The sequence below is a fragment of the Callorhinus ursinus genome, unplaced genomic scaffold, assembly GCF_003265705.2.
Source record: "Callorhinus ursinus isolate GAN/ISIS: 27379988/994484 unplaced genomic scaffold, GSC_fseal_2.0 scaffold19, whole genome shotgun sequence".
NCBI lineage: Eukaryota > Metazoa > Chordata > Mammalia > Carnivora > Otariidae > Callorhinus > Callorhinus ursinus.
The window spans coordinates 5711863-5738418 of NW_027397081.1; the positions used below are offsets into that span (position 1 = coordinate 5711863).

The 26556-nt window shown below is 47.8% G+C and overlaps 1 protein-coding gene and 2 long non-coding RNA genes across 3 annotated transcripts; 1 reads left to right on the top strand and 2 right to left on the bottom strand.

Moving 5' to 3' along the window:
* Positions 1-271: 271 nt before the first annotated feature.
* On the top strand, positions 272-23075 carry ACAT1 (acetyl-CoA acetyltransferase 1). Its single transcript, XM_025893338.2, has 12 exons — positions 272-405; positions 9765-9812; positions 12509-12626; positions 13012-13107; positions 13340-13440; positions 16508-16651; positions 17289-17439; positions 18230-18325; positions 19389-19502; positions 20497-20561; positions 22199-22356; positions 22757-23075. The coding sequence occupies exons 1-12, from the start codon at positions 334-336 to the stop codon at positions 22875-22877; spliced, it is 1284 nt and encodes a 427-aa protein (XP_025749123.1). The 5' UTR covers positions 272-333; the 3' UTR covers positions 22878-23075.
* Positions 7493-11887, bottom strand: LOC141374524 (uncharacterized). The gene is made up of 2 exons (XR_012381467.1): positions 11563-11887; positions 7493-7905 (listed from the first exon to the last, which is right to left on the bottom strand). It is a non-coding gene; the product is annotated as an uncharacterized lncRNA (long non-coding RNA).
* Positions 20704-25112, bottom strand: LOC112840130 (uncharacterized). Its single transcript, XR_003212400.2, has 3 exons — positions 24870-25112; positions 23505-23625; positions 20704-21532 (listed from the first exon to the last, which is right to left on the bottom strand). It is a non-coding gene; the product is annotated as an uncharacterized lncRNA (long non-coding RNA).
* Between the last annotated feature and the right edge of the window lie 1444 nt (positions 25113-26556).

The following is a 26556-nucleotide window of genomic DNA, read 5'->3' on the forward strand; positions in this document are numbered from 1 at the left end:
TGGGTCTGAGTGGGAGAAGGTGGCTCCAGGAGCCGAAAACCCCAGGGCCGGGTCACCGCCTCCGCCAGCGTGGCAAGGTCAGAAGAGGGGGAAAGGGGACTGGCGGCCTGTCACGTGCTGGCCGGACTCCGAGCCGGCGCCTCAGGCCGAGGTTTACTCTGAGGCCCCGCCTCCTGCCGGCCCGCCCCGTCCTGTCGGCCAATAGTCACGCACGCCGCCGCCGTCCGAGGCTGCTGTTGGAGAGGGCGGGACGGGGCGGGGCAGCGGCGCGGGGATTTGGAGGCGCGCGTCTGTCGTCTCCGCCTGCCAAGTCTGTCTAGGCGCCCGGAAGCCATGGCTGCGCTGCTGGCCCTTCTGCGCGGGCGCGCGCGCGGGCGCGGCCCCCTGCTCCGGAGGCCGCTGCAGGTGAGGGCGGCTGGGGACCCGGGCCGCGGCGTGCCGGCCCCCCTGCCTGGGAGGGCCCCGCTCGCGGCGCGCGGCGCCCGGGCTGCCGGCCTCCGGGCCTGCCCCGGGGAAGCGCATCTGCGCCGCGCACGCGCACGCGCGCCGTACCTGGCCCCGGTGTGTCCCTGGCGTTTGCGGGGCCTCCGCCGCCGCCTGCGGCTCGCTTGCGCGTGGGTTGCACGGGGCGCGGGTCTCCGCAGCCGGAAGGGCCCAGCCCTGGTCCTGCCTGACGGGCAGCCGGGGCCATACGCCTTCCCCGGGATTTTCTTTACAACGTGCTTGTGTTCCTGCTCTAGAGCATCCCTGGGCCTGCAGGCGTGAGGCCCTAAGGGAGGAGGGCAAGATGCCCCCGGTCTGATGCGGCCTGACAGCGACCGGGGAAAATGAGTGGTTCCTCCGTGCGCAAGGAATAGATGGTACTGGGTGTCAGGCCCTGAGGGCGTCCAGGGGCGCGCCTCGCTCCCGCTTGTTGTGTTTCGGGAGCGCGGGAGCCCAGGCCTTGGAAGGGAGAGTGTCTTTCCAAGAGTGTGCCAAAGCAGGGGAGCCTGCGTCTTAGACTGGCGGCCTGGCAAAACCTGGCGAGGAGCAGACAACTCCGGGGTGCGGATGGTGCAGCGTGATTTTGCCAGTTGGTTCCCGTTGGACACTTTGAAGTCCGCCCACGTTGTAAGAGTTGAAATCTGACCCAAGTCGGTGGAGACCGTTGACGTTTGCGGTTTTGTCCTAGCCAGAGGTCAGGGAGGGTTGAGGTGCGGGAGGGAAAAAACATTATTTTGGCGTGAAGTAACTTGAGCTGCACGTTGGTCAGAGGAGGAGCGGTAGCAGCATGATGCAAGAGATTTGTGAAAGCATAAATGCAGAGCTTGACAAATAGGGAGTGGGTGTGAGGAGCCAAGAGGAGAAGGAAGAGTCGAAATAGTCCTGGGTGACTGAGCTAATAGGAAAGTCCGGAGGAGTGGGTTTCCACGAAAGAGGAGTTCTTTTTTCCTTTCTTTTCCCCTCTAACCTAGCGGCCGAGGGCAGCTGGGGAATGTACCCAGATCAGTTCTTCATTGGCATATTCGTTCTTAAATGGAATGATTTGGGAAGTCAGGAAAGTATAAGTAGGTTGACCAGGTGAATTAGGTGAGCTAGGTCCTCTAAAAAAACCAAACGAATGCAGAAACCCTCTTAATTTATAGTTTAATTAAGAACTTACTGTCGGGGGCGCCTGGGTGGCTCAGTCATTGAGCGTCTGCCTTCGGCTCAGGTCATGATCTCAGGGTCCTGGGATCGAGCCCCGCATCGGGCTCCCTGCTCCGCGGGAAGCCTGCTTCTCCCTCTCCCACTCCCCCTGCTTGTGTTCCCTCTCTCGCTGTGTCTCTCTCTGTCAAATAAATAAATAAAAATCTTAAAAAAAAAAAAGAACTTACTGTCAAGCGCATGTTGCTGATGAGAAGAATGTAGCTGTAGGTTTTCCAGCTTATGACTTAATGGTGCTCATTTTATTGAATTCTAGGAATCAGTATTGGTAGTTACTTGAAATAAGTAGTCATTTACTGGAAAAATCCTGTTGTGCCAGTTTGTTGAATGGAACTCAACCTTCACCCATTGCACTGGCTCTTTGAGGTTTGCCTTCAAATAACGAAGTCTCCGTTATGGTCAGGAAAGTAATGGACTAATTATCGGGGCTTGTTGCCTTTCCAGCTGTAACCACCTTTTTTTTTTTTTTTTTTTTTTTTTAATCCCTTTCTCTTTAAGCCTCTGGTGTTAGATTTCTGTGCCCCTCCTTTGAAGAATACCAGTGCTTTTGTGTGTGTGTGTGTGTGTGTGTGTGTGTGTGTGTTTCATCCTTTTGATCTTATACTGCATTTGATACTCCTCCAAACTCCTCTGTTTTGCTGTTTTGACCCCAAATTATTGATTAATACTCAGACTTTAAAAAAATTTCTGGGGCACCGGGTGGCTCAGTCACTAAGCGTCTGCCTTCGGCTCAGGTCATGATCCCAGGGTCCTGGGATCGAGCCCCGCATCGGGCTCCCTGCTCAGCGGGAAGCCTGCTTCTCCCTCTCCCACTCCCCCTGCTTGTGTTCCCACTTTTGCTGTGTCTCTCTGTCAAATAAATAAGTAAAAAATATTAAAAAAAAATTTTCTTGCATTGTGCCAGTCCTCAGCCTGTTTGCTCCCAATTCCTTTCCCTCCTCTCCTCTGTAGGGGGCTGACTGTTGCAGGTGCAGAAATCACAGTGTCTTGTCAGCTGGCTTCTGGCTGGGTTCAGACCCTGGTAGGAGACTGGAAGATAGCAAGGGAGAAGCCAGGATAATTTTTTTCTGTCTGCCCTTAGGTGGTATTTCTGAGAATGTCTGTGGCTCCTTTGGTTCTTGCTTTTGCAAGGTGACCCTGACCCCTTGGCTTTGGTAACCTTGCTGCTTCCCTTTGTCCCAACAGCCTATGTGTGCTAATGCCTTCCTGTTGCTAATCTCTACCGCCCTGCCTCCTGTTGTTCTTAGCTTTTCTATCACCTGTATGTTTAATCTCTGCATTAAATTATGTTTCAGATAGAATGGTTTTTATTTTCCTGGTTGAATCCTGATGGGATCCTGGTTGAATCCTCACTGTTTTTACTCCCTTCCCATTCCCTTTCACCCTGTGGATTTTTGCACCTCAGTCCTTGAGCCTTTCCTCTTTTACAGGACAAAAGAACAGAGTACTCTGGCAAGGCGGCAAGTATTGATAGCAATCTGAAGTGGTAGTAAAAGTAGGCAGAGGTGGATAGATGCGAGAGAGAGCCTGGAGGTAGAATCTTTTGACCTGAATGACTGATGGGCAAAGAGGAGCTTAGTGAGAAGGAGTTGGGTATACTTTGGGGGTCTTGGCCTGCCATTGAGGTGGACAGTAGTGGTTTTCAGAGGAACAGATGTGACGGTAGAAAGTGATGAATTGTATTTTGGACTTGAGTTTGGAATTACCGGTTTGATGACTAAGAGAGCTGGAGGAAATGGAGATTTGGGAATCACCAGCTGCTGATGACAGTGGCGTCCATGGGCATTGCTGAGCTCAACGAAAGCAGGTGTAGAGGGAGAAGCGGGGAGGGCTTAGCATGGGGCCTTTGGGAGACATGGTGTTTCAGGACAGGCTAGACGAGCAGGAACCTGCCGAGGTAAGTGAAGAGAGGATAGTGTCATGGAAGAAAAGCAGGGGAATGTAGTGTCATCTGAAAGACCCTTCTCCCTCTAAGTCCTGTAGGGAAATTACCCCCTTGCCTCGTCCTTGCCTCTGGTAGTTTGCTGGCAGTCTTTGGAAGCCCTTGGTTTGTCGATCCGTCATTCCTACCCTCCATCTGCACAAGGCAGTCTCCCCCCTCCATCTTCTCTTCGTCTTCTGTGCTTGTCTTTCTCTGCATTAAGCTTTTCCCTTTTTATGAAGACATCAGTCATACTGGATTAGGGCCACCCTAATGACCTCATTTTGACTTGATTAATTCTAAAGAGACCACATTTATAGATAAAGTCACCTCCTAAGGTACTGAGGGTTAGGACTTACTTTTTTTTTGGTGGGGTTGGGAGGCACAATTCAACCCCTAACAGCACTCAGTGCTGTAAAAATTTAATATAACAGAGGGGTTATGTAAGATTTTTTTTTTTAAGATTTTATTTATTTGACAGAGAGAGACACAGCGAGAGAGGGAACACAAGCAGGGGGAGTGGGAGAGGGAGAGGCAGGGAGCCCAGTGGGGGACTCGAAGACAGATGCTTAACAAGGGAGCCACCCAGGCACCCCGGGGTTATGTAAAATTTTAACAAGGGGATTATATAAATGAAATACCTAAAATGAAAATTGTTGATTGAAATTAGCAAAACTCTTTAATACTTGGGGAGCTTTATAAAGACCTTAAGAAATACAGATTTGATGGGGCTCCTGGGTGGCTCAGTCAGTTAAGCATCTGACTCTTGGTTTTGGCTCAGGTCATGATCTCATGGGTTGTGGGATCGAGCCCCATGTTGGCTTCTCACTGGGTGTGGAGCCTGCTTGGGATTCTCTCTCTGCCATTCCCCTCCCTCCCTTCCCCCACCCCCCAGCTCTCCCTTTCTCAAAAAAAAAAAAAAAATCTTAAAAAGAAATACAGATTTGCAATACAGATTACAGTTTAAGGGAATTTTGCTTTCCTTACACAGACAATAAAATGCATAAACACACGGTATTTTAAATACTAACTGCTAAGCTCTCTATACTAAGAAGTTCAAAAGCTCCAAAAATGGTTTAATCAGGTTTCTCAAAATATTTTCTTGATTATGGCTCAATTTCTAACTCACTTGGCTCATTTTTATAGTTATTTTGGCATGTAGATGTTCCCTGTGAATTTACCTGTCTCCTGTGGTTCTACCTGTTTCTACGATGGAATAAAGAGACATTAGTGCTCCTGTTGACACACTTGATCAATGAAGTCTATCATAAGCACATCATTAGTTCCTGAGAGATAATGCAGTACTTTGGAAAGTACTTGCCTCAGCTTCCTAAATTTTATTATTACTTTTAAAATAAACTCATGAATAATACACATTGTATCTATTGTACATATGAATGTACATATCTAAGTATATATACATATACATGTATCTATAAATAGAGTCAGACCGCTTAGATTTGAAATACCAGCTCTCCCCTTACTGGCTGTGTGACTCGGGGCAAGTTGTGTGACCCGGGGCAAGTTGTGTGACCTCACTGTGCTGGTTGCACCTGTGACAAATAGCCCGGATCTGTGCCCTCTGCCCCGGAGCCCTTGCCAGGCCCTGCGGTGCTCCTCCACGACCTCTCCCTCGTGCCAAGTGTGTTCGTGGTTCTCGTCCTTCCCTGGGCCTGGTGCTCCTTTGCTAGTTCTTCCCAAGGCTGCTCTCTAAGACCCACTTCTCTGCTCCAGTGGCCTCCCCATGAGCCCCCGCGTAGGGTAGGCCCTCACCCCCTAGCTCACTAGCCGTGTCACTGGCTTCCGAACGTACTTACCTGCCCGCAATGTTATTTCTCACACTTGCTGGGAAGCTTCAGATTTTGTTAAAATATTTGCTTAGTGTCTACGGCTGTCAGGGGGAGACAGACAGTAAATGATTACCTTTCTCTTTTTGGAACTCACAGTATAGTGTGGAGACAGGTCACCGAGGGGCATGAAAGCCGCCTGGCTCTGGTGGCTGAGGTTTCCAGGGCCACAGTGCGGCTGTGTAGCCCCGGGACGCAGATCACACTCTGCTGGTTGTGTTCATCCCCTGCCTACCAGTGACACTGTCGGCAGGCGAGGCCGACTTTCCTGGGGTGGTCGGGGAGGAGCACTGTGGGAAGGTGTCGTACATGCTGGGATGTCAGAGTACAAATGGGCCGTGTGGGGAGCAGGGGCTGGGCTGTCACTCACGGTACCTGGCTGGTGCGGCTGGCGTGGAGCAAGAGTGATGTGAGCCTGGGAAGAACCGAGGAGCTGGGTCGCTGCAGAATGACCGGCAGGGTTTGGATGTCATTCCAGGAGTGACCGAAAGCCGTGGAAGGATTAATCAGGGCAGCGATGAGATCTGAGGGATGTGTTTAAAACCGGCTGGACGGTGGGCGGGAAAGTCCGGGGTGACCGGCCGTGAGTCAGGTGCCTGTGCCGCTAGCGAGAGAGACGAGGGGACCCAGGGGCCGCGGTGGAGACGAAGCCCGTGGAAGAAGTGAGCTATATTTTGGACACGGAGTTGGCAGCGTCCGTGGTGGAGTACCTGGGTTTTAGGGCAGGACGAAGGACGAGGGCCAGGATTTGGGCTCGAGCACCGGGTAGATACATGGTAGTGCGATGCTCTGAGGGGGTTGTAATGGGAAGAAGCTGGTTTCCTGGGTGGGAATTGGGCGTGGTGATTGGGATGTTAGGTGGAAGCTGTTCCTGGGCCCTGGGACTGTGAGCCTGGAGGTCAGTGGAAGGTCAGGGCTGCAGAGGATGGAGATGCCGGTTCAGGAGCCGGTGAAGCTGGCGGGGGGGGGGGGGGACGGGGGGGCGCTCCAGCCCCGAGACAGGGTGGGCAGGGGAGGAGGAGGGGGCCTAGCTGGCTGGGAGGGGAACTCAGACCTTGCGAGCGCGGACGCTCAGCAATGAGTGGCTCGGGTGGGGGTCCCCCGGATGCCCCGCGGAGGAGGCCAGCCCGGCTCCCGGGCGCTGCTGGCAGGGCTGTGCTCGTGGGGGGCCTTGCGCAGCGCCGGCGCTCGTGTGGACAGCCTGGCGGGCTGGGGGGGGAGGCGGCTGAACGGCGAATGGGAGGTGAGCACGGGGAGACAAGCTCCAAGTCACTGGGTGGAGAACTCGTGTCCCGGTGCCGGCTCAGTGAGAATGTGGGTTCAGGGAAGTTGGCTTGTGTTGTTCCGGTGGTAGGAAGGAGGGCCTGTGTGTGCTTGTGGAATGATCTGGGAGTACGGGGGCAAATGGGGGGGAAGACCGGAAGATGGGCCATGGGGGCCAAACGGGGAGGCCAGGGAAGTTTCCTTTGGAGCCAGCCGCCTCACGCGGAAGAAGCCGCTCAGATGGCCAGGAGGCACATCGCATTCCAGACTCGCACCGGACAAAGGGCATCTTCACACGGGAGGCAAGCGCTTGGCACCCAAGGCTGGGAAGTAAAGCTGCCCTTGCTGGAACCCGGATTCCTGCCTAAGGCATCTTTTGTCTCTTGTAGTGTGTCCTGCTCTTTTCCCTTCTTTCCCCTGAGAACTTGTTCTAGTCCTTTGCTTCTCTGCTTGCTAATGGCTCCTCTCTTTGCTGTCACCTCTGCTTTGACACGGCAGAGGTTGGCTGTGGTGCCGACTAGCTCCAGCACCTGGGACCACCCCGTTCAAGCACCTGTTGTCATCCAGCGGACCCAGTCTCTCCTCAGTCCACCCCATTCCTGGTCCTGTCCGCTCTGGCCAGTGCGGGGAGGGCGGGAGTCGGAGGTACTTGGGACTGTTCCTTCCGCACCCTTATGAGAAAGGAGTGTGGCTGGAGAGTCGGTGACCGGCATGTTTGCCACAAATGGGGACTTTAAAAAAAATTCACTGCTTTGGATACAGCCCACAAAGTATATCGGGTTTCCATTAAAAGTGTATTAGTTTCCAGATATTTGGGAATACAAGCGGGAACTTTTAATTCAGAGTTCGATCACAGATAATAGGCTGGAATCCTTCAGCAACACCCCACGTTAGCTGATCTGTGAAGGGTGCCCTTGTTTCTGCACAGCTGATGGCAAGGAGTCCTTCCACGACGCAGGCGGACCCAGGTGTTGCCTGCTGGGCCGAAAGTGTACACGTGAGGCTCTGGAGAGTGAAAGCACAAACCTTGGGGCTCCTGGTGGCGCAGTCCGTTAAGTGTCCGACTCTTGGCTCAGGTCATGATCTCAGGGTCTTGAGATCGGGCTCTGCACTCGGCTCCAGATTCTCTCGCTCCCTCTGCCCCTCCCCCTGTTCTCGTGTGCGCGCTCCTCTCTCTCTGAGATGAATCTTAAAAAAAAAAAAAAAAAGCACAAACCTGCGAATTTAATGACCCAGCTTCCCGAGGCACAGATAGAGAAAGCAGATAAATTTTCTTCAAGGTCTGCACAGCAGGTTAATTTGAGAGTAACAACATGTCGGTGACCTCTGTTGTGTTTACATCAGGTGTATGCGAATGATGAATGTACGCAACTTGGGACTCCTGCCTGAAGCATTTCGGTGGCACCCCGTATTTGGAGACCCCTGCACAACACCAAGGAATCCTCCTTTGAACCCTGGGATGGCTTGTTTATTGTTAAGCCTCTCTTAGGTTTTTTACCAAGCTATCTTTGGACAGTGGAATATGTACGGCTAATTTTAACATTTCTCCTTTTGTAAGATTGTAGTGCTGCTCAAGTGTAGGGACCATGTTTTACGAATCTCAGATTCCCAATGAAGCCTTCTGTAATGTCAGTGATCTCAGTGATTATTGAGCAAGTGAGGGGTCAGGTAGTGGGAGGCGTGTCTGTCATCTCTTCCTCACAAAGACCGAAAAGCCATCCCTTCAGAAGAGGGGCTGCACCGAATACTGTAATGATTATAGTTTTGAATAAAGCCAAGATTAAATTAGGTTATTTCTTATAGCAAAGTTGTTTGTATGAACTTTCTACATAAAAGTGACTTACTCTGTCATCTTAACATTGGAAAAAGGATTTTCTTAAATCCTGTTCTACAGCCTAGTAACACACTCTGTCTCGAAGCTGCCGTTTGCATGTATCTGTTCTCATCTGAACGCGTTATTGTGGTTCTCTCTCTGCTTATAACCACTCTTTGTCACATCTACTTTCTTTTTCTTTCTGTGCTCTGTTATAAATTGAAAGCTTTCATTGGTTGTTTGCATTAAGTCAGGCTAGCTTTTAGATGTTTGTAGGCTTGTTTATTGCCCTGAGGTACAATTGGGCATTTACAACTATCAACAAGGTTAGGTTCTAAATATAAGTTGTCGGGGCGCCTGGGTGGCTCAGTCGTTAAGTGTCTGCCTTTGGCTCAGGTCATGATCCCAGGGTTCTGGGATCGAGCCCCACATGGGGCTCCCTGCTCAGCAGGAGGCCTGCTTCTCCCTCTCCTGCACCCCCTGCTTGTGTTCCCTCTCTCGCTGTCTCTCTCTCTGTCAAGTAAATAAATAAATCTTTAAAAAAAATAAATATAAGTTGTCATTTTTGAATATTATGCTCTCTGACTTCAGAGGATAAAAAAATTTATTCTTTGTTCTTTGCCCTGCAAACTGTCCAGTTTCAGATCAGTCGGGTCTCTGAACTGTAACTAGCACTTTCTGTACTTGTTCTTGTTGGCATTTGTTCCTAAGAGTGGTGTGGAAAGAATGGACATGTAGGGGCAAGATACTTACTCATTTCTTTCTTAAAAAATAATTTATTTGGTAAGATGACCATATTTGTATGAGGTATGTTTGCTTCAAATAAATGAGATCCATTTGTTAGAAGTGGAGGAAGGAAATGGCAAGTTTTAGTTAAGTAAAATATTTTTTTGAACAATAAGGACATTTTCGTGTGGTACTCTGAAATTAGTTTAGAAAAAAATTAATTTAGAAGATTTAACTGCATTTTATGCAAGGCTTATACTTAAAGGCTTATAGATTTAAAGTTTATAAAGGTATCAGAAGTTAAAACATTTGCAATGAACAGCTAATCAGAAAAGTATAGTATAAAGTAGAAATGTTTTCTGATTATAAATGATATATGCTGTGTAGAACATGGAAATAAAAATATAAGGAAGCAGAAAGAACTCACTGAAACCCTACCACTGAGAAGTATAAAATGATGTGGATTAAAATTTTTCACATTATAACTTTACAAATATTTATATTACAGGAAATAAGATACATGGAGCGAGGTTACATATCAAAACCCACTTTGAATGTAAGTATAAATTTAAAATTTCAAGAATTTAAAAGGAAATATAGACAATAAAAATGCATATTCTTGTATTTGCATATATGTGGGGTCATCTTGGGATGCTGCAGGGGTTAGGAATAGCTAATTACTGGCAGATCCCAGTGAAGAGATCACAGTCTAGGGCCCTGCTCAGTTGCCACTGCTTCCCTAGTCTCTCCCGTGGAAGAACCTTCCTCTCAGACTGTGTGGTGTACCTCCTTACTCTCAGGGACCCGCATTGTATTTTGAGGGATACATGGAAGATCCTAGAAGAAAGGAACAGAACCGGGCTGGGGATGAGACAGGAGGACCGTCGTCTGATCACGTGGTGCTTTCAGAGGGGCGCTCTGTGCCTGACCGGTCCCTGGGATGACTTAGTAATAGCCTTCGGTCAGAATCTCAGGAACAGTCCTCTTCTTATCCCCGAGCTCAGTAGAGAATGTGGAAGGGACGTGTAAGAGGAGAATTGTTAAAAGAGTTTGACAGTGTTTAAGAGAGCTTTTATCTCCTTTTTCTTCAATCTCATATTACTGTTCTTATGAATCATTTAGGGAGTTATGACCCTGAGGAGTCCTTGTTAAGCGGTACAGCCCCATGTCGCATGCAGGTCTGGATTCCCGGCCCAGAACTGCCTTCAGGAAGGAAGCGTTTGGGTAGGGTTCTTGATTGTGCAGTAAACAGGGGAGAGTGATCATTTCTTAAATTTTCGCTGAGGAGTAGAAGTGAAATTTAAGCTTCTGGTTTCCAGCCTCCTGTGGACAACTGGAAGGATCTATGCTTATTTTATATTATTATTTTTTAAAGATTTTATTTATTTATTTGACAGGGAGAGACACAGTAAGAGAGGGAACACAAGCACGGGGAGCAGAAAAGGGAGAAGCAGGCTTCCCGCAGAGCAGGGAGCCCGATGCGGGACTCGATCCCAGGACCCTGAGATCATGACCTGAGCCGAAGGCAGACGCTTAACCCACTGAGCCACCCAGGCGCCCGCTTTATGCTTATTTTTTTAAAATAATTTTTTATTGTTATGTTAATCACCATACATTACATCATTAGTTTTTGATAGTGTTCCATGATTCATTGTTTGTGCATAACACCCAGTGCTCCACGCAGAACGTGCCCTCTTTAATACCCATCACCGGGCTAACCCATCCCCCCACCTCCCTCCCCTCTATGCATATTTTAAACTTGGTTTGTCTTAGGTTTTCTGTTAGATCTTAAATCATAAAGCACTATCAGTGAACTGATTAGTCTTACTGCTATCCAGATATTTAGATTATTTTAATCTTTATTGAGTAAATAGTCATTCATAAATAAGTCTGTCTAGGGGCACCTGGGTGGCTCAGTCGGTTAAACATCTGCCTTCAGCTCAGGTCAGGATGGGATTGAGCCCCACATCAGGCTCCCTGCTCAGTGGGGAGTCTGCTTCTCTCCTCTGTCCCTGTGCCCACTTGTGTGCTCTCTCTCAAATAAATAAATACAATTTTTTTTTAAGATTTTATTTATTTATTTGACAGAGACAGCGAGAGAGGGAACACAAGCAGGGGGAGTGGGAGAGGGAGAAGCAGGCTCCCCGCCGAGCAGGGAGCCCGATGTGGGGCTCGATCCCAGGACCCTGGGATCATGACCTGAGCCGAAGACAGACGCTCAACCAACTGAGCCACCCAGGCATCCCCAATCTTAAAAAAAAAAAAAAAAAAGTCTGTGTCTTAGATAATAAAATGGTCCCCCTTACCGCGGTTCCACTTGGCTGTGTCAGCCTTGGTCTGGAAGGAGATGAGCCTCCTGGCCTGCTCAGAAAGTCAGTAGTAACCCAAAGCACCTGTCGTTAACTCCCTTCATCTTGTCATGGATGCATTTTGTCATCTTGCATCGTCCTCATCATAGGGTGAGTCCCGTCCCCGGAGATACCCTGAGAGACCCCATTCACGCAGCTCTCATGACAGTATGTGGTTACAGTGTGCTGTTTGCCGAGCTCCTGCTGCGTATCTCTCAACAGAGCCTAATGGGTGTGCAGGGCGTGCGGGGTGGAGCAGGGTGTGCAGGGCGTGCAGGGTAGAGCAGGGTGTGCAGGGTGTGGGGGGTGGAGCAGGGCGTGCAGGGTGTGCGGGGTGTGTGGGGTGGAGGAGGGCATGCAGGGTGGAGCAGGGCGTGCACGGCGGAGCAGGGTGTGCAGAGTGGAGCAGGGTGTGCAGGGCGTGCAAGGCTTGCAGGGTGTGCAGGGCGTGCAGGGTGGAGCAGGGCGTGCAGGGTGGAGCAGCATGTGCATGGTGGAGCAGGGCGTGCAGTGTGGAGCAGGGTGTGCAGGGTGGAGCTGGGTGTGCAGGGCTTGCAAGGTGTGCAGGGCGTGCAGGGTGGAGGCGGGTGGAGCAGGGTGTGCAGCGTGTGCAGGGTGGAGCAGGGCGTGCAGGGTGTGCAGCGTGTGCAGGGTAGAGCAGGGCGTGCAGGCAGGGTGTGCAGGGTGAGGTGGGTGGGGCAGGGTGTGCAGGGTGGAGGCGGGTGGAGCAGAGTGGAGCAGGCAGCCCAGGGCGCAGCAGTGTCCGCAGCGTCTTCCCCGTGGAGCATGCTGGGGGACTGAGACTGGGGGAGGACTGTGCATCTCTGAATTCCGTTTCTTTCATGAAAGAAGGTTTGGATCAAGCATTTACATAGACTCATTTTTGCACCCTCTGTCTCGCCAGGAAGTGGTCATAGTGAGTGCTGCAAGAACGCCCATTGGATCCTTTCTAGGCAGCCTTTCCTCCCTACCGGCCGCGAAGCTCGGTTCCACTGCAATTCAGGGAGCCATCGAAAAGGCAGGTCGGTCGCCACTTGGCTTTTCTGGGTTTTTTGTTTTTGTTTTTTGAAGTAAGCTCTGTGCCCCATGTGGGGCTTGAATGTGCTCTGCCGACTGAGCCAGCCAGGTGACCCGGTTGCTTTGCTTTTTGTATAGAGGGGGGCAGTGATTCAGTGGAGCAAATACTTATTTTGCACTTACTGTATACATAACACTTAGAAACGCTCAATGCCTGCCTTTCTAAATTCCCTTGTAAAGAAATCCTGGGACTACATTTAGGATGAAACTCAGAGCTGACAAGAATAAACAGTTCCTGCTGTATAATATCATGTACCTTAGTAGGTAACTGCTAATTTTATTTAAATGGACTAAAATATGGAAATGCTTGTTTTGTTTTTATAAAAACAGGGATTCCAAAAGAAGAAGTGAAGGAGGTGTACATGGGGAACGTTCTGCAAGGGGGTGAAGGACAAGCCCCAGCAAGGCAAGCAGCCTTGGGCGCAGGTACTAGGAATCCATGTTTGCTTTTATACTTCACATGTTTGGTAGAGCAGAGTGGAGGCCGTTTCAGCCTAAATACAATGTTAAATGCATACTCGAATGGCAGGAGTGATGCTGTTGCAGGTTAGAGGTTTCACGTGCCCTGTTGTATGAATTTAAATTCTACAGGTGTGTTTGAAGGGTATCTTCGCTTTTTAAAAGTAGGACTTGTTCGTATTGTTTGTATTGGTTTTAGGCCTACCTGTTTCTACTCCGTGCACCACTGTAAACAAAGTTTGTGCCTCAGGCATGAAAGCCATCATGATGGCCTCTCAGAGTCTTATGTGTGGGCATCAGGTAAGAAGCACCTTCTTTTCCATTTTATAACTCAAATAATACGCAGTGTTAGAAGACACTCCACTGGAAATTGAAGCACATTTTTGCCTTCGACGTGAGGTTCTATCTCGTCAGCTCTGGTAGCTGTGTTTCCCGAGGCTCCGGAGTGTCTGGCTTTGCTTTATTCCAACTGGAGGGGGACTCAGATCGTAGCTTGAGTGTCTTGTGTTAGAAATTAGTTCTCAGGGGCGCCTGGGTGGCTCAGTCGTTAAGCGTCTGCCTTCGGCTCAGGTCGTGATCCCGGGGTCCTGGGATCGAGCCCCACATGGGGCTCCCTGCTCTGTGGGAAGCCTGCTTCTCCCTCTCCCACTCCCCCTGCTTGTGTTCCTTCTCTCGCTGTGTCTCTCTCTGTCAAATAAATAAATAAAATCTTAAAAAAAAAAAAAGAAATTAGTTCTCAGCGAAGAGGTTTTGGCCTTCAGGTGAACCCTTCACTTGGTCTTATTCTGGGAGACTCAACACACGACAAATGTTTTATTTGCCAAAATAAGGAGGGTTTTCATTGTAGGTGGAGCAGAAGGTGCTGACCTTGGGAATCCAGTCACTGATGGAGCCCGGACTTGAGAACAGATCTGTGGCTCCTACGTAGCCCCGTTCATTTGTTCAGTCGTGCTCTCTGCCGGCTGGTTCCGTCTTGTCCTGACCTGAGCTTGCGCCGGAGGTGGCCGCCCAGCACGCCCGTGCCGTGGCCGGGGGAGAGCAGACCCAGGCCCAGGACCCGAGAGTCCCTCAGACCCAAGCCCTTCCCTTCGCGCTTGAGAAGAGTGGGGTCGGGACACGGCTGACAAAGTGACATGGTGGAAGTTAGAAAGCAGAGGTCTTTGTCCCCATCCGTGCCTTCCGGCCTCTCGGGCTGTGACACAGGAGGGCCTTTGGTGAGGTGTTTGTGGACGATTGCTTGCACGGTCAGTGTGCCATCGCTCCCCCCTCCCTGGCTTTGTTTCCAGTTAAAAGGCAAAGAGGAAGAAAGAATAGAGTGCTGTCTAGCTGACGTGTCCGCTACTTTATTATAAATAGTGTTCCGAGCTGAAGAGTGATAGCAGATTTCCTGGGCCCTTCTTGAAAGGGCACGTGGGTTGTCCCCCCCACCGTCTCACGCAGTGCGGCCTTGCACAATCCCCCTTCATCCTCGAACGACGCCTCGGGGGCGGCGCGGTGTAGTGGTAGGAACGGCAGGTCTGCAGCCAGACGAGCGTGAATCCTCTGTCTGCCCCTTGAGCTGCGCACCTGCTCCGTGACGGTCACTGGAGCCCGGTGGACAGAATGTTAAAAATCTTGTCATGGATAAATTGGTCTCTTAGAAAAATTACTAAGAGGAGAATTTGAGTCAGAAGATTTTCACAGGATATTTTCAGATGCTTTCCATAAACGTGGTACCAGTTGCACACTTGGCAAATGTTGGGAGCTCGCTCGTGCAGAGGGTGACACCAACACGGGGTGTCACTAAGCCCTGTCACAGCAGTGAGTGGAAATTGGGGGAGATTGTTTACATGGCGGAAAACCGAGGAGGAAAGTTTTGTCTCAGTGGATTTATTGCGATTCTCTAGCAAATGCTATGTGCACTGCACTGAAATGCTTTCAGCTGGTATTATTTGTGCATGTATACAATTACCTGACTTAAAGGAATACTTATTTAAAGGAGTAAACATTTTGAATTATCAAAGTATTTTGAAATATTTTGGAAAGTGGCCATTTTTATTTTGTATTGAAGAATAATTGATACTTTCTTTTCTGTCACTAATTATTGGCATCATCCTCAGGGAATATTTAGTATCTTAGGATAATGGAGTAGAACATACCTGAGAACTAATTGAGAATCTCTTGATTTCAGAACCAGAAAAATATTTGGGTTTCTTTGGTCTGGAACTTGTGTTTGTCTTTATTCCTGGTTAAAGGCTGTGGCTTTAATGCTTACATTAATTTTTTATATTAAACTATTTTTTTAAAATTAGCCCTAATATGGAAACAGATTTCTTTTGTTGGTTTGTACTAACAGGTGGATTAATATTCATTAATAGATGGGACAAGGGTTTCTGGCCTTGCAAGAGGCTGTGTCTGGTGATGAGGATGGGCCCTGCAAATACAGCTGCAGTGCGGGGCAGTGGCGCTAATAAACGCGTGAGCCAGTAGCTGGGGAACAAAAAAGAAGGAAGGGCGGCGTTTCCAAGAAGGCACAGGTGGTCAGGGAAGGGGCGACATGGCCATGTCTTGATTAGTTTGAAAGGAAGTACAGGTGTTTCACAGGTTGGCGGGTGGGGCAGAGCGCGCAGGGGTGTGTGCGCACGAGGTCTGTGAAGGCCTCGCAGCAGGTGCGGGTGACCTGACCCGAAAGGGAGAGAGAAGCCTTCGGGAAGAAGGGCCGGGGAGTCTCACTCTACCCAAGGTGACCGGGGTGCATGTCGACGCCTCCGGGGTGGAATCAGGGCTGCGTGTCAGAGGATCCTGTAGAAGGTTATCACAGCCGTCTGGGAAGAGTTGATCAGGAGGATCTCAGTCCAAGAAGTAGGATTATTTCTGCGAACAGGTTGTCATCTTTTAGAAGACATGACGTAAAGCAGTGTTGAGTGCAGTGAAGGGTTAGAAGAATTTCACACGAGGGTTGGTCTTCCATGAAGGATCCTGGCATTCTTATAAATACCTGCTGATTCTTAATTATCGTGACACATTTGAGACCATTTCTTTTCTTTTTTTTTTTTTTTTAAAGATTTTTATTTATTTGAGAGAGAGAAAGCACATGGGGGGGGAGGCTCAGAGGGAGAAGCAGACTCCCCGCTGAGCAGGGAGCCCGATGCGGGACTCGATCCCGGGACTCCAGGATCATGACCTGAGCCGAAGGCAGTCGCTTAACCATCTGAGCCACCCAGGCGCCCTAGACCATTTCTTTTCATCCGGGTCAAAGAGGGTACTTCCTGTGTTCACTGTGTAGCAGCCTAATGAAGTCCACGGAAACTTGTTTGTGGTTGCTGCGTGGTGGGTGTACTGGGTTGTAGGTCCTGTTTGAGTTGATGTTGTTTTTGTTGCTGAGCAGGATGTGATGGTGGCAGGCGGGATGGAGAGCATGTCCAATGTTCCCTACGTCATGAACAGAGGGGCAACGCCATATGGTGGCGTCAGGCTTGAAGATTTGATTGTGAAAGATGGGCTAACTGATGTCTACAATAAAATCCATATGGTAATTCTTGATTTTTTTTTTTTTAAAGATTTTATTTATTTATTTGACAGAGAGAGACACAATGAGAGAGGGAACACAAGCCGGGGGGCGGGAGAGGGAGAAGCAGGCTCCCCGCTGAGCAGGGAGCCCGATGTGGGGCTCGATCCCAGGACCCTGGGACCATGACCTGAGCCGAAGGCAGACGCTTAATGACTGAGCCAGCCAGGCGCCCCGGTAATTCTGGATTTTTAAGGAGAAATACCATCGAGTATACAATACTGTTTGATTTTTTTAAGTGTATTTTAGTAACTGAAGGATGGGCTCTATAAATGTTGATTTTAGCCATTCATTTCAGCAAAATATTTCTTGACTCCCTGCATCAGTTTGACTCAGTTGTTGAGTAAACTGCCCCACACTGGAATAGGGCGTTTTCTGGCTTCTGGTAATGGATTCCATAACTATTTAATTATTTGCCTTTGAAATAGCAACTTCTGGGCTCATTGAAGTATCTAAATATGAGACATGAGTGAAAAATGACCTAGCACAGAAAGAGGTGTGTTTTAAGAAACTAAATTTAATGGCTAACCCCTATTTTGTTATGCAAGTTAATAAGTTATGCAAAGCGAATTACTTGTTTGAGAATTCCAACTTTGATCAGGGGGGCTGTGCTGAGAACACCGCGAAGAAGCTGAACATTGCGCGAGAAGAACAGGACACGTACGCGATTAACTCCTACACCAGGAGTAAAGCAGCGTGGGAAGCAGGAAAATTTGGAAATGAAGTTATCCCTGTCACAGTTACAGTAAAAGGTAGAGGGAGGATATTCCAAAATAGATTTTTCACAGGTTGCTAAAAAATTTCTCTTTAAATTCATTCATTTTTATCTTCGTTCAGCTGAGGACACAGATACTTTTGCTTATGGTTAATAGAGGGGAATCCTGCCAGGGTAGAGAGAATTTAATTCAACCCAATTTCATATCCACTTCCAACACAACTGCAAGTGCCACTAAGAAGAATGTTTCCAATTTGAGAAATGTGTTTATTAGGCATCTTTCTAGTATCAGTGACAGACGGTTTATTAGCCCTGGAGGTGAGGAGGAAGGCCACCCGGCAGCAAGCAGCAGCTCTGGGAGCTCCGGGCACGCGACCTGGTGCCGAGCGCTGCGCGCTGTCATCCAGCTGTCTCGGGGGTCCTCCTGACCGCCCTCAGTCACAGAGCAGGGGGCTGTCCCCACCCACTCGGGCAGAACCCAAAGCGAAGCCTGGTTGGGTTGGCTCCGGTTCCGTTTCTGCTGAGAAAAGACGAGGCTCCGAGTGGTAGAATTACTGGAGCTTGTGCACGCCTGCAGTCGGGAGGGGGTGGGATCGCAAAACGGGGAGAGGAGAGAACGGGATGTTGTCGAATCGAAGGTTTAAACTGTGTTGAACTACTTAATAAACTCTTTCAGTGACTAACAGAGATGATAGGTGGTGGATTCTCGAGTAGGATTGACTTGGGATGGTGCAAGGTGAGCAGGCCCCACGTGGGAGGGACACTTGCTGTGTCTTACTCAGTGACTCGCTGTTGTCCTGACTGGTGATGAAAGACTTGTGTTGTAGGTAAACCAGATGTACTGGTGAAAGAAGACGAAGAATATAAACGTGTTGACTTTAGCAAAGTTCCAAAGCTGAAGACAGTTTTCCAGAAAGAAAATGGTTAGTATGAAGAAATGAAGCATGGCAAAAAGTGGAGGTAAACTCCATCTCTCTGTCTTGGAACTGCCTCAGGATTTTAGAAAAGTAATTCTAGAAAACATCTAGATGTTATTTAACATTTCCAATAGGTCAGGCTCATGTGAAATTAACAAATTATATTTATCCAAAAAAAAACCTTAAAATTGTTTAACAGTGAATACCTTCAATATAGAAATCCTAGGGAAGAGATTGTAGAATGAGTATAGAATCCAGTTTTTCATATGTAATTCATTTTGAAAGCTTATTCTGAAATGAAAGATGTTTATATGTTAAATACCTGTAAGATTCTTGAGGATGAAGTTGACAGCAGTGTTGTTCACTGTTTTATTTCCAGCACCTGGCATGGAACTAGTAATTACTGAATGCTACCATAAATGGGATTCCAGTGCTCAGATAATGCTTTTGAAATCCTTGAGGTGGTCCGTTGTGCTTTTAAAATTGGCAGACTTACTGGTGATGATAATCTAAAGTTACTTCTTCTGCCTTTCCTGATTTGAATTTCTCAATACCAACACAGGGACGGATCAGTCTTTTTTTAAAGCACCATGTAAAATTTATATTGCAAAAGTGTATTTTTATATTTTATATTTTTTCCTGCAGTACTGCAGGGTCTTGGTTGCAATTTTTAGAAAAGCTTAATTGACAATTTACATACCGTTAAAATTTAAAATGTACAGTTCAGCGATTTCTAGTATTCTTGACATTTAACGTCAAGTGATGGTGGAGAAGCTGGTTTTGACGCAGTATCTGATCTAGTGTCGATAAGCAAAGTTGGACTCTGGCAAGAAAAATGAATGAGCTGGCCCTTAACCTTGGAGGACCTGGGGGCCGGCATCGGCCGCTGCCGCCTCGCAGACCGGGACCGGCCCCCGCGTCCCGTTGGGGTTAGCGAGGCGTATGGGTCGTTTCGCACGCCTCTCGCAGCCCGTCGGTGCCCTGCGGGGGTGCGCTGACCTGAAGCGTTGGAGCGTGGAGCGGGGTGTGGCGCGAGCCCGCGCAAGCCCACGCTCCCCTGCTTTTGCAGGCACGGTCACGGCTGCCAACGCGAGCACGCTCAACGACGGCGCGGCCGCCCTGCTGCTCATGACCGCCGGCGCCGCCCGGAGGCTCGATGTGACGCCGCTGGCCAGAGTGGCAGGTACCGCCCGGGCCGCGTGGTTTCTCCCCGAGCCCTCGAAGCTTCCTGCTTGGTGCCCGACGGGGTTGAGGCCGGCGGCTTCTGTCTGGAGGCTGCACCCGCTGACAGTGTCTCTCCTGTGCTGAGATAGGCGCTGCTGTAGTAATTTGTTGTAATCCATTTTGTAGGAGAGTAAGCCCTAAAGACCCCCTCCCGTCCTCTCCGACGGGTGGGAGAATAGAAGGTACATGTCCCTGGCGCAGAGGGGAGAGGTAACCACGTAGCTTGAAAAGAATATGAAGTTAGGGGTTTAGAACTAGGAGTCCAGGTATTTTGGCATTTATCTATGTGACCTGTCATACCCTCAGTCTCCTTAAACATATTTTTAGCTGTAAAATCTGCCTTGTTAATGAGTTAAAATTGTTATTTTATAAAAAGGCTTCACTTTTTTTTTTTTTAGAATCACAAGCAGGGGGACAGGGACAAGCAGACTCCGGCTGAGCACGGAACCCACGCAGCCCCACTACCTTGGGGTGGTGACCTGAGCCAGAACCGAGTCAGACGCCTTACTAACCCCCCCGAGCCCCTCAGGCACCCCTTCATTTTTAGCTGGAATCTTGGTTTCTTAACCTCAGCACTTCGGACATTTTGCAGCAAACCAGTCTTCGTTCCTGAGGCTGCTCCGCACACTGGAGGACACCTAGTCGCCTCCTCAGCCTCTCCGCCCTGGACGCTGCAGAGAGTGGCGTCCTACCTGCTGCGTACCTCAAGTACCTCTAGCTAATGCCAGTGTCCCTGGAGGCAAATTTCCCCCAACCCCCTGCTTAATGAAAATCAGTGGCCCAGATGATGGATCTAATTTTATAAAGCCTAGAACTTTTTAGAAAAGGAACAAATACTTTTACATATAGTATTGGGGTTAGGAAGCTTGCAGTTCTGCATATTATATCTAATGACAGATGTCACTTGTAAAAAGATTTTAATGACCTATTTGATAATTTTTTTTTAAACAAAGCATTTGCTGATGCTGCTGTTGAACCTATTGATTTTCCAGTTGCACCTGCGTATGCTGTACCTAAGGTGAGAACCAAGTGAGGGGCAGTACCCCACTGTACCAGCTTCTGTTCCGCTGCAAGCAAAGCTGCAGGGTTTGGGTTTTAAATGTTATGCATCTGAGGAGGCCTGGAGATAAGATAGGAAGATCTGAAACCAAGCTTTTTTTTTTTTTTAAGATTTTATTTGAGAGAGCGTGAGTGGAGGGAGGGGCTCCCCAATTGAGTGGGGAGCCTACTGCAGGGCTCTATCCCAGGACCCCCAAATCATGACCTGAGCTGAAGTCGGATGCTTAACCGACTGAGCCACCAAGGGGCCCCCAAATCTTCCAACTTCTGAAAACAGTTTGGTGTGTGGGTTGCTCAGAGCTTCAGTGGAACAGACACAAACTATGTAATTATTTTTAAGTAGGATGCTCACTCACACCTGGTATGGTAACCACAAAGTGGGAGGTTGCCGTGGCAGAGAAAAAATTACTAAAGGTACTGGTTCTAGAATTCAGATAATTCACTACTAGGAGAGAGAGGTCTCCATTCTGAAAGGGAATTGCTGGGAGGAGCCGGTCTTAGAGTAAAACGAAAAACGGAGAAAAAACCTACATACTCCAAGCTGTCACTGTCTCTAAGGGAAGTTGCTAAGGGGTCACAGGAAGAGACGGTGCTGAAGGATCTCAGAAGATTCCAGCAAATACTCCTTTTCAGAAGGAGAGGGCCTACCCCTGGGAGGGAACTTCTGAGACCAGCACCCAGACTGAGCAGAAATCAGTGAGGATTATGGGAAGAGAGGATCAGAAACGATGGGGTGGTGGATCTCAGAAAGGAACAGAATGACACAGCTTCTGAAAGTGAATGCATCACATTGGAGAGCAAGGGTGAGAAACAGTTCTGGATTCTGAAGGTATAGCTCCAATCCTGACCGCGGCTTGACTGAGAGCCAGAGAAGGGGCTCCATGGGTTTTGTCTTGTGTGGCAGGAGCTCTGCAGCCTGAAATGTGGAGCCTGCTGGAGGGAGAGAGGAAAGGGGAGGAAGAGTTTCCAATTAATTTTATTGTTGCTCACAACAACAAAAATTTCTAAAAGGACATTAGAATTTTATAAATATATAAGCATAACCATTATTATTAGCACCGTAACACCTTCCTGCACAGCTGACCGAACTATTTAGAATAAAAGACTTGAGATAATTTGCAGTGAAGATGCAATAGCTAAGAATGTCTGTGCCTGTATGACCCCAGAGCGGCTCTTATAAAGGAGAAACTACGGGAGATGCAGTGAAAACAACCGTACTAAGAGTAGAAACTAACAGACCTCTCTCATTTGACAAATCAATAATCTACAATTGAGCGATGTAGTAAAGTAGATCGTAAGACCATCCAGTTATAACCCCCAAATAGAGAATATGTGTACTTTTCAGGTACCCATGGAACATTCAAGAAAATCTAGTTCTATTGCTGCAAAATAGAAATAATGCAAACAAAATTCTTTGCTCACAGTGCAATGAGACATTAAAATCAGAAAATAAAAAAGCTCTTCCTCCTGAAAACTAAGAAACTCCGTATTTAAATATCCCTTGCATCAAGGGGAAATAGCAATCCAAATTGCAGAATTCTAAGAAAATAATGAAAATAAGTTCTGACTGTTAATCGATCATTAAAAAAATTTTAGGTTCTTAAAGCTGCAGGACTGAAAAAAGAGGATATTACGATGTGGGAGGTGAACGAAGCCTTTAGCCTGGTTGTGCTAGCAAACATTAAAATGCTGGACCTCGATCCCCAGAAAGTGAACATCAATGGAGGAGCGGTTTCTCTGGGACATCCGATTGGGTAGGTAAAGTCAGACAACTCTGTCTAGGCTAATGGCAGCGTAATGGACTTCGTAGTTTTGTCTAAATGTTCACCGCTTCGTGCTCATTCCTATTACTCCTAGTCGGACTGGTTTCCTTCCCATCTGTCCTCCGAAGGGCAAACACCATTTTTGATAGGATCTGACACCGAACACAGATCTGCCACAGGCAGTTACCAGAGAACTAGTGGTGTTTTAAGATTAAAATCTATGCTTGGGCTTTAAAAAAAGCTGTTACCGTTTTTGAAACACATCTCCCACATTGAAGGGAAGGAGTTAAATGCTCTAATAGACTTTTCAAGTGAATATGGAATGGAAACTTGGTTTGGTCAGATATTCTGTAATTTATGTTAAAGAACACAAGTGCCTTCTTAATCCTAGGATGTCTGGAGCCAGGATTGTTGTTCACTTGGTTCAGGCCTTGAAGCAAGGGGAGTACGGTCTCGCCAGTATCTGCAATGGAGGAGGGGGAGCGTCTGCCCTGCTGATCCAGAAGCTGTAGGCAACGCGTGTCGTCTAAAGCAACAATCGCAACAGTCCTACGTGGCCGGAAGGTCTGCCGCCCTCAGTGTGACTGACCGCCCTGGGTCAGCTTGTATGCTCAATCTGTTCTGTTGTTTCTTCTAACATTTTTACAGTAAGAACAAGATCAACTCTCAAACCCTTTGAAATTATCAATAAATGTTTTCTTCTGTGTTAAGTCTTTTGTAATCTTTAGTAGTTCAGAATAGTTTTTGTCAAGCTGTACTATTTGAAATACCAGTGTGCAGCCGCTGTTACTTAGAAGTGGAGGCTTCCGTTTTACAGAACAAATCATTTCTATTTTGAGGACTGTCCGAGGTCAAGTGAACGTCATGATAGCTAACTGAGTGGAAGTGAGCACAGTGTTGCTGGAAACTGGATAGGTCCGCGTGCTTGGGTCTAGCAGGGGTACAGTCTCTCCCAACGTTAGCATGCAGGATTTGAGGGGGTATGAGAAAACCTGGGCGGGGGTTGGCCTCTGGATTACTAACTACAGCAGTTGGGGTGGGGGGAGCTGCTCCGCTGAACGGATTTATCAGGTGCAGAGACTCTGTTCTTAAGCAGGAGAAAATGCAGCCCACTGTGGGCAGGGGCTCTGTGCACCCACCTCAGCGGTGGCTCCGAGAAGGGCCGCTCCTTTTCCGGTTGAGACAGCGGTGGGAGAGGGAAGGGGCAGAAAAGATGACGTATACACAACCTCCTGGCAAATGATTCTTGTGAATCCTTACCTGAGAAGGAGCAAAAAGACAATACACAGAAAAGTGTTAGAATACTTAAAAAAATATATCTGTATAGTAATCACAGCTAATATTTGTAGCTCATTATGTACTAAGTCCTCTGATCTTCACAAGAACTCAAGGTCGGCACGATCATTTCCTCTCAGGTGCGGAGAAGGACACCGAGGCCCGGAGGAGGGAAGCTGTGCGGTCTGGTGTCAAGCTGCCTGGTCAGGAGCTGAGCTGTGGCTGATCCAAGCAGCCCCTGCGGCCGCCGTGCTCAGGGGGCCTCCGCCCCGACCCTGACAGGAGGGGCCAAGACGCATGAGGAAAAGAAAACCCAAATCTATTAGAATACTTCACGGAAGACAAGCAGAAGTAACACTGCATCTCGAAGTCAGTGACAGCGAAAAGCCCGCTGACAGTTCGGGGAGAGGAAAAGTAAAATATAGAACCATGAGTAAATGGTATTTCTTAAAAAAAGAAGAAAAACCCCAAAACAAAACAAAAATACCACGTGGTGCTCCCAAGGATTAATTATAATAGAAAAACTCTGAAGGCCTTATTTCATTAGCAAAATTAATTAACAGAATCCTACTAAGATTCTGGAGAAAATATCTAGGTGGAAAAATGGGTAGCCTCAGTCCTTGTTTTAATAAATACTAGAAGACAAGTGACCAACATCTACGTATTTTTAATGAAACAAAGACACTAGGAATCTGTGGGCATGCAAGAGCTTATAAAATACGCTCTACTATTTCCTCCAAAAATGACAAAGTTTATTATCAGCACATGGAAAGAAAATCAAGAATTCGAGAATGTAAAATTTTTAATTTTCTTAATTTTTAAATTTAAAGTTTAAAAGGACTGGCTGGAGAGGAGGGGAATGTAGTAAAATCGGGGTAGAAAAAATACACACGCACTAACTAAAGGCAAATGCCAGTAGAATGTAAAATAAGTTCTACAATAAATTACTATAGAAGATAAAAGCTGAAAAACTCCATTATCAAGTAAAAAGAGAAGGTAGTATGTATCAGAAATCACTAGTAGGCAAGGCACGAACAGGACAAGAATGCTTTATAAAGAAAAGATCGTTCAAAATAAAGTTCTAGGGAACCTGAAGACGAAGAGGAAAAAGGAGGTGGTAGTTTTTACGGAGCGAAGGCATTTAGCATGGATCTAGGAGTGCGCGCTGCTCCTCCCTGGAGACTGGGGAGCCAGCAGACCCCCACCTCTGACTTCTCCCTTGAACTTACAGATACAAGTATCTTCTAGAAGTAGTTTGCATGTGTGTCCAGTGCCCTTCCTTTTGTAGCTGGGACCAAAGGCTGGGTCCCTGGATAACCTGGCTTTGACGGGCAACAGGGCTTGCACTCCTGGATCACAAAGAACTGTAGCAAAGAAGCAATTATTAGCGGATGCAGGAGCAACCCCCACCCCCCAGCTCCAGTGCAGAGGCTGCTGGCCACGAAGTCTGCTGTCTGCTTTCTCTCGGGAAAGGCCTAACAACATACCTTGTCAGCTGCTGCCAGACAGTCCCGCCTGCATCTAGGTGCTGACTGCAGTCCTCCCCTCCCGGACACTTGCGTCCTCGCACACCTTCAAGTGCTCGGAGCCACTGGAAAGCAACAAGCAGCAGAGGTGATCACAGAAGACTGAGAGACAACCAAGACTCTGGCCAGGCTGACTGAAGATGTTCGTCTCCCACACAAGGTCAACAGGTAGAAACCACCTAAGAGAGTCAAGGAAGATGAAGAAACGGGGATTTGTGCTCAACAAAAGAACAAGATCGAACTTAACCAGACCTTAATGAAACAGCAGTGATTTGTCTGACAAGTAACAGCCACAAAGACACTCACTGGGTTGGGAGAACAATATATAAACAAGGTGAGAATTTCAAAAAAGAAAATATAAAAGTACCAAAGAGAAATCCGAGCTGAAGGATACAGTAACTGAACTGAAAACTTAAGGAGTCAGACTTTCCCACGTGGAAGAAAGGATCCGCGAAATCAGGACGGCGAATCTCATCCAATCAGAAGAGGAGACGGAGGAAGGGGACTTAAAGCTCGTATGTGACAACATCAAGTGAACAAATATTTGCATTACTGGGGTCCCAGAAGGAGACAGAAAGGGGCAGAGAGCTTATTCAAAGAAATAATGGCTGAACACTTCCCTAACCTGGGAAAACAAACAGAAATCCAGATCTAGGGGGCCCAGAGAGTTCCAAAAAAGATGAATCCACACAGTCCCACATTGAGACACATTATAATTAAAGTGTCAAAAGCTAAAGCCAAGGAGAGAATCTTAGAAGCAGCAAGAGAAAAAATGACTTGTTACTTACAAGGAAAACCCCTTAAGAAGAGTTTTCAGCAAAGTCTGCAGGCCTGAAGAGAACGGCAGGATATATTCTAAGTGCTGAAAGGAAAAAAAAAATGCCAACCAATACTTTACCCAGCAAAGTTGTTCTTCAGGTTTGAATGACAGTTTTCTGGACAAGCAAGAGCTGAAGCAGTTCATCACCACTAGGCCAGTCTCACAAGAAATGTGAAAGGGACTTCTTCAACCTGAAAGGAAAGGATGCTAATTAGTAACAAGGAGACATTTAAACGTTTAAGTGTCCCTGGTAAAGACAAATACATGGTCAAACTCATAATACTCTAATATTGTAATGGTGGTGGGCAAATTATAACTCTAGTATGAAGGTTAAAAGCAAAAATATTAAAAAGTTTAACTACAAAAATTTTTAATGGGTGTTCATGGTAAAAATATAAATTGTGACATTGAAACCAGTGTGGTGGGGGAGTGTAAAAGTGTAGTTTTTGTATGCATTTGAAGTTAGTTCTTATAGCTTAGACTGTTAAAATATCTTCTATAAGCCTCATGGTAACCACAAAACAAAAACCTACAGCAGATACACAAAAGATAGAGACAGGAATCTAAGGA

Bases quoted from the DNA above. Each gene is read 5' to 3' on its own strand.
- ACAT1 (XM_025893338.2), top strand. From the start codon at position 334: ATGGCTGCGCTGCTGGCCCTTCTGCGCGGGCGCGCGCGCGGGCGCGGC. The intron at 16,652-17,288 runs GTAATTCTTGAT...AACTTTGATCAG, and splicing joins TCTACAATAAAATCCATATG to GGGGGCTGTGCTGAGAACAC. The intron at 17,440-18,229 runs GTAGAGGGAGGA...CTTGTGTTGTAG, and splicing joins TGTCACAGTTACAGTAAAAG to GTAAACCAGATGTACTGGTG.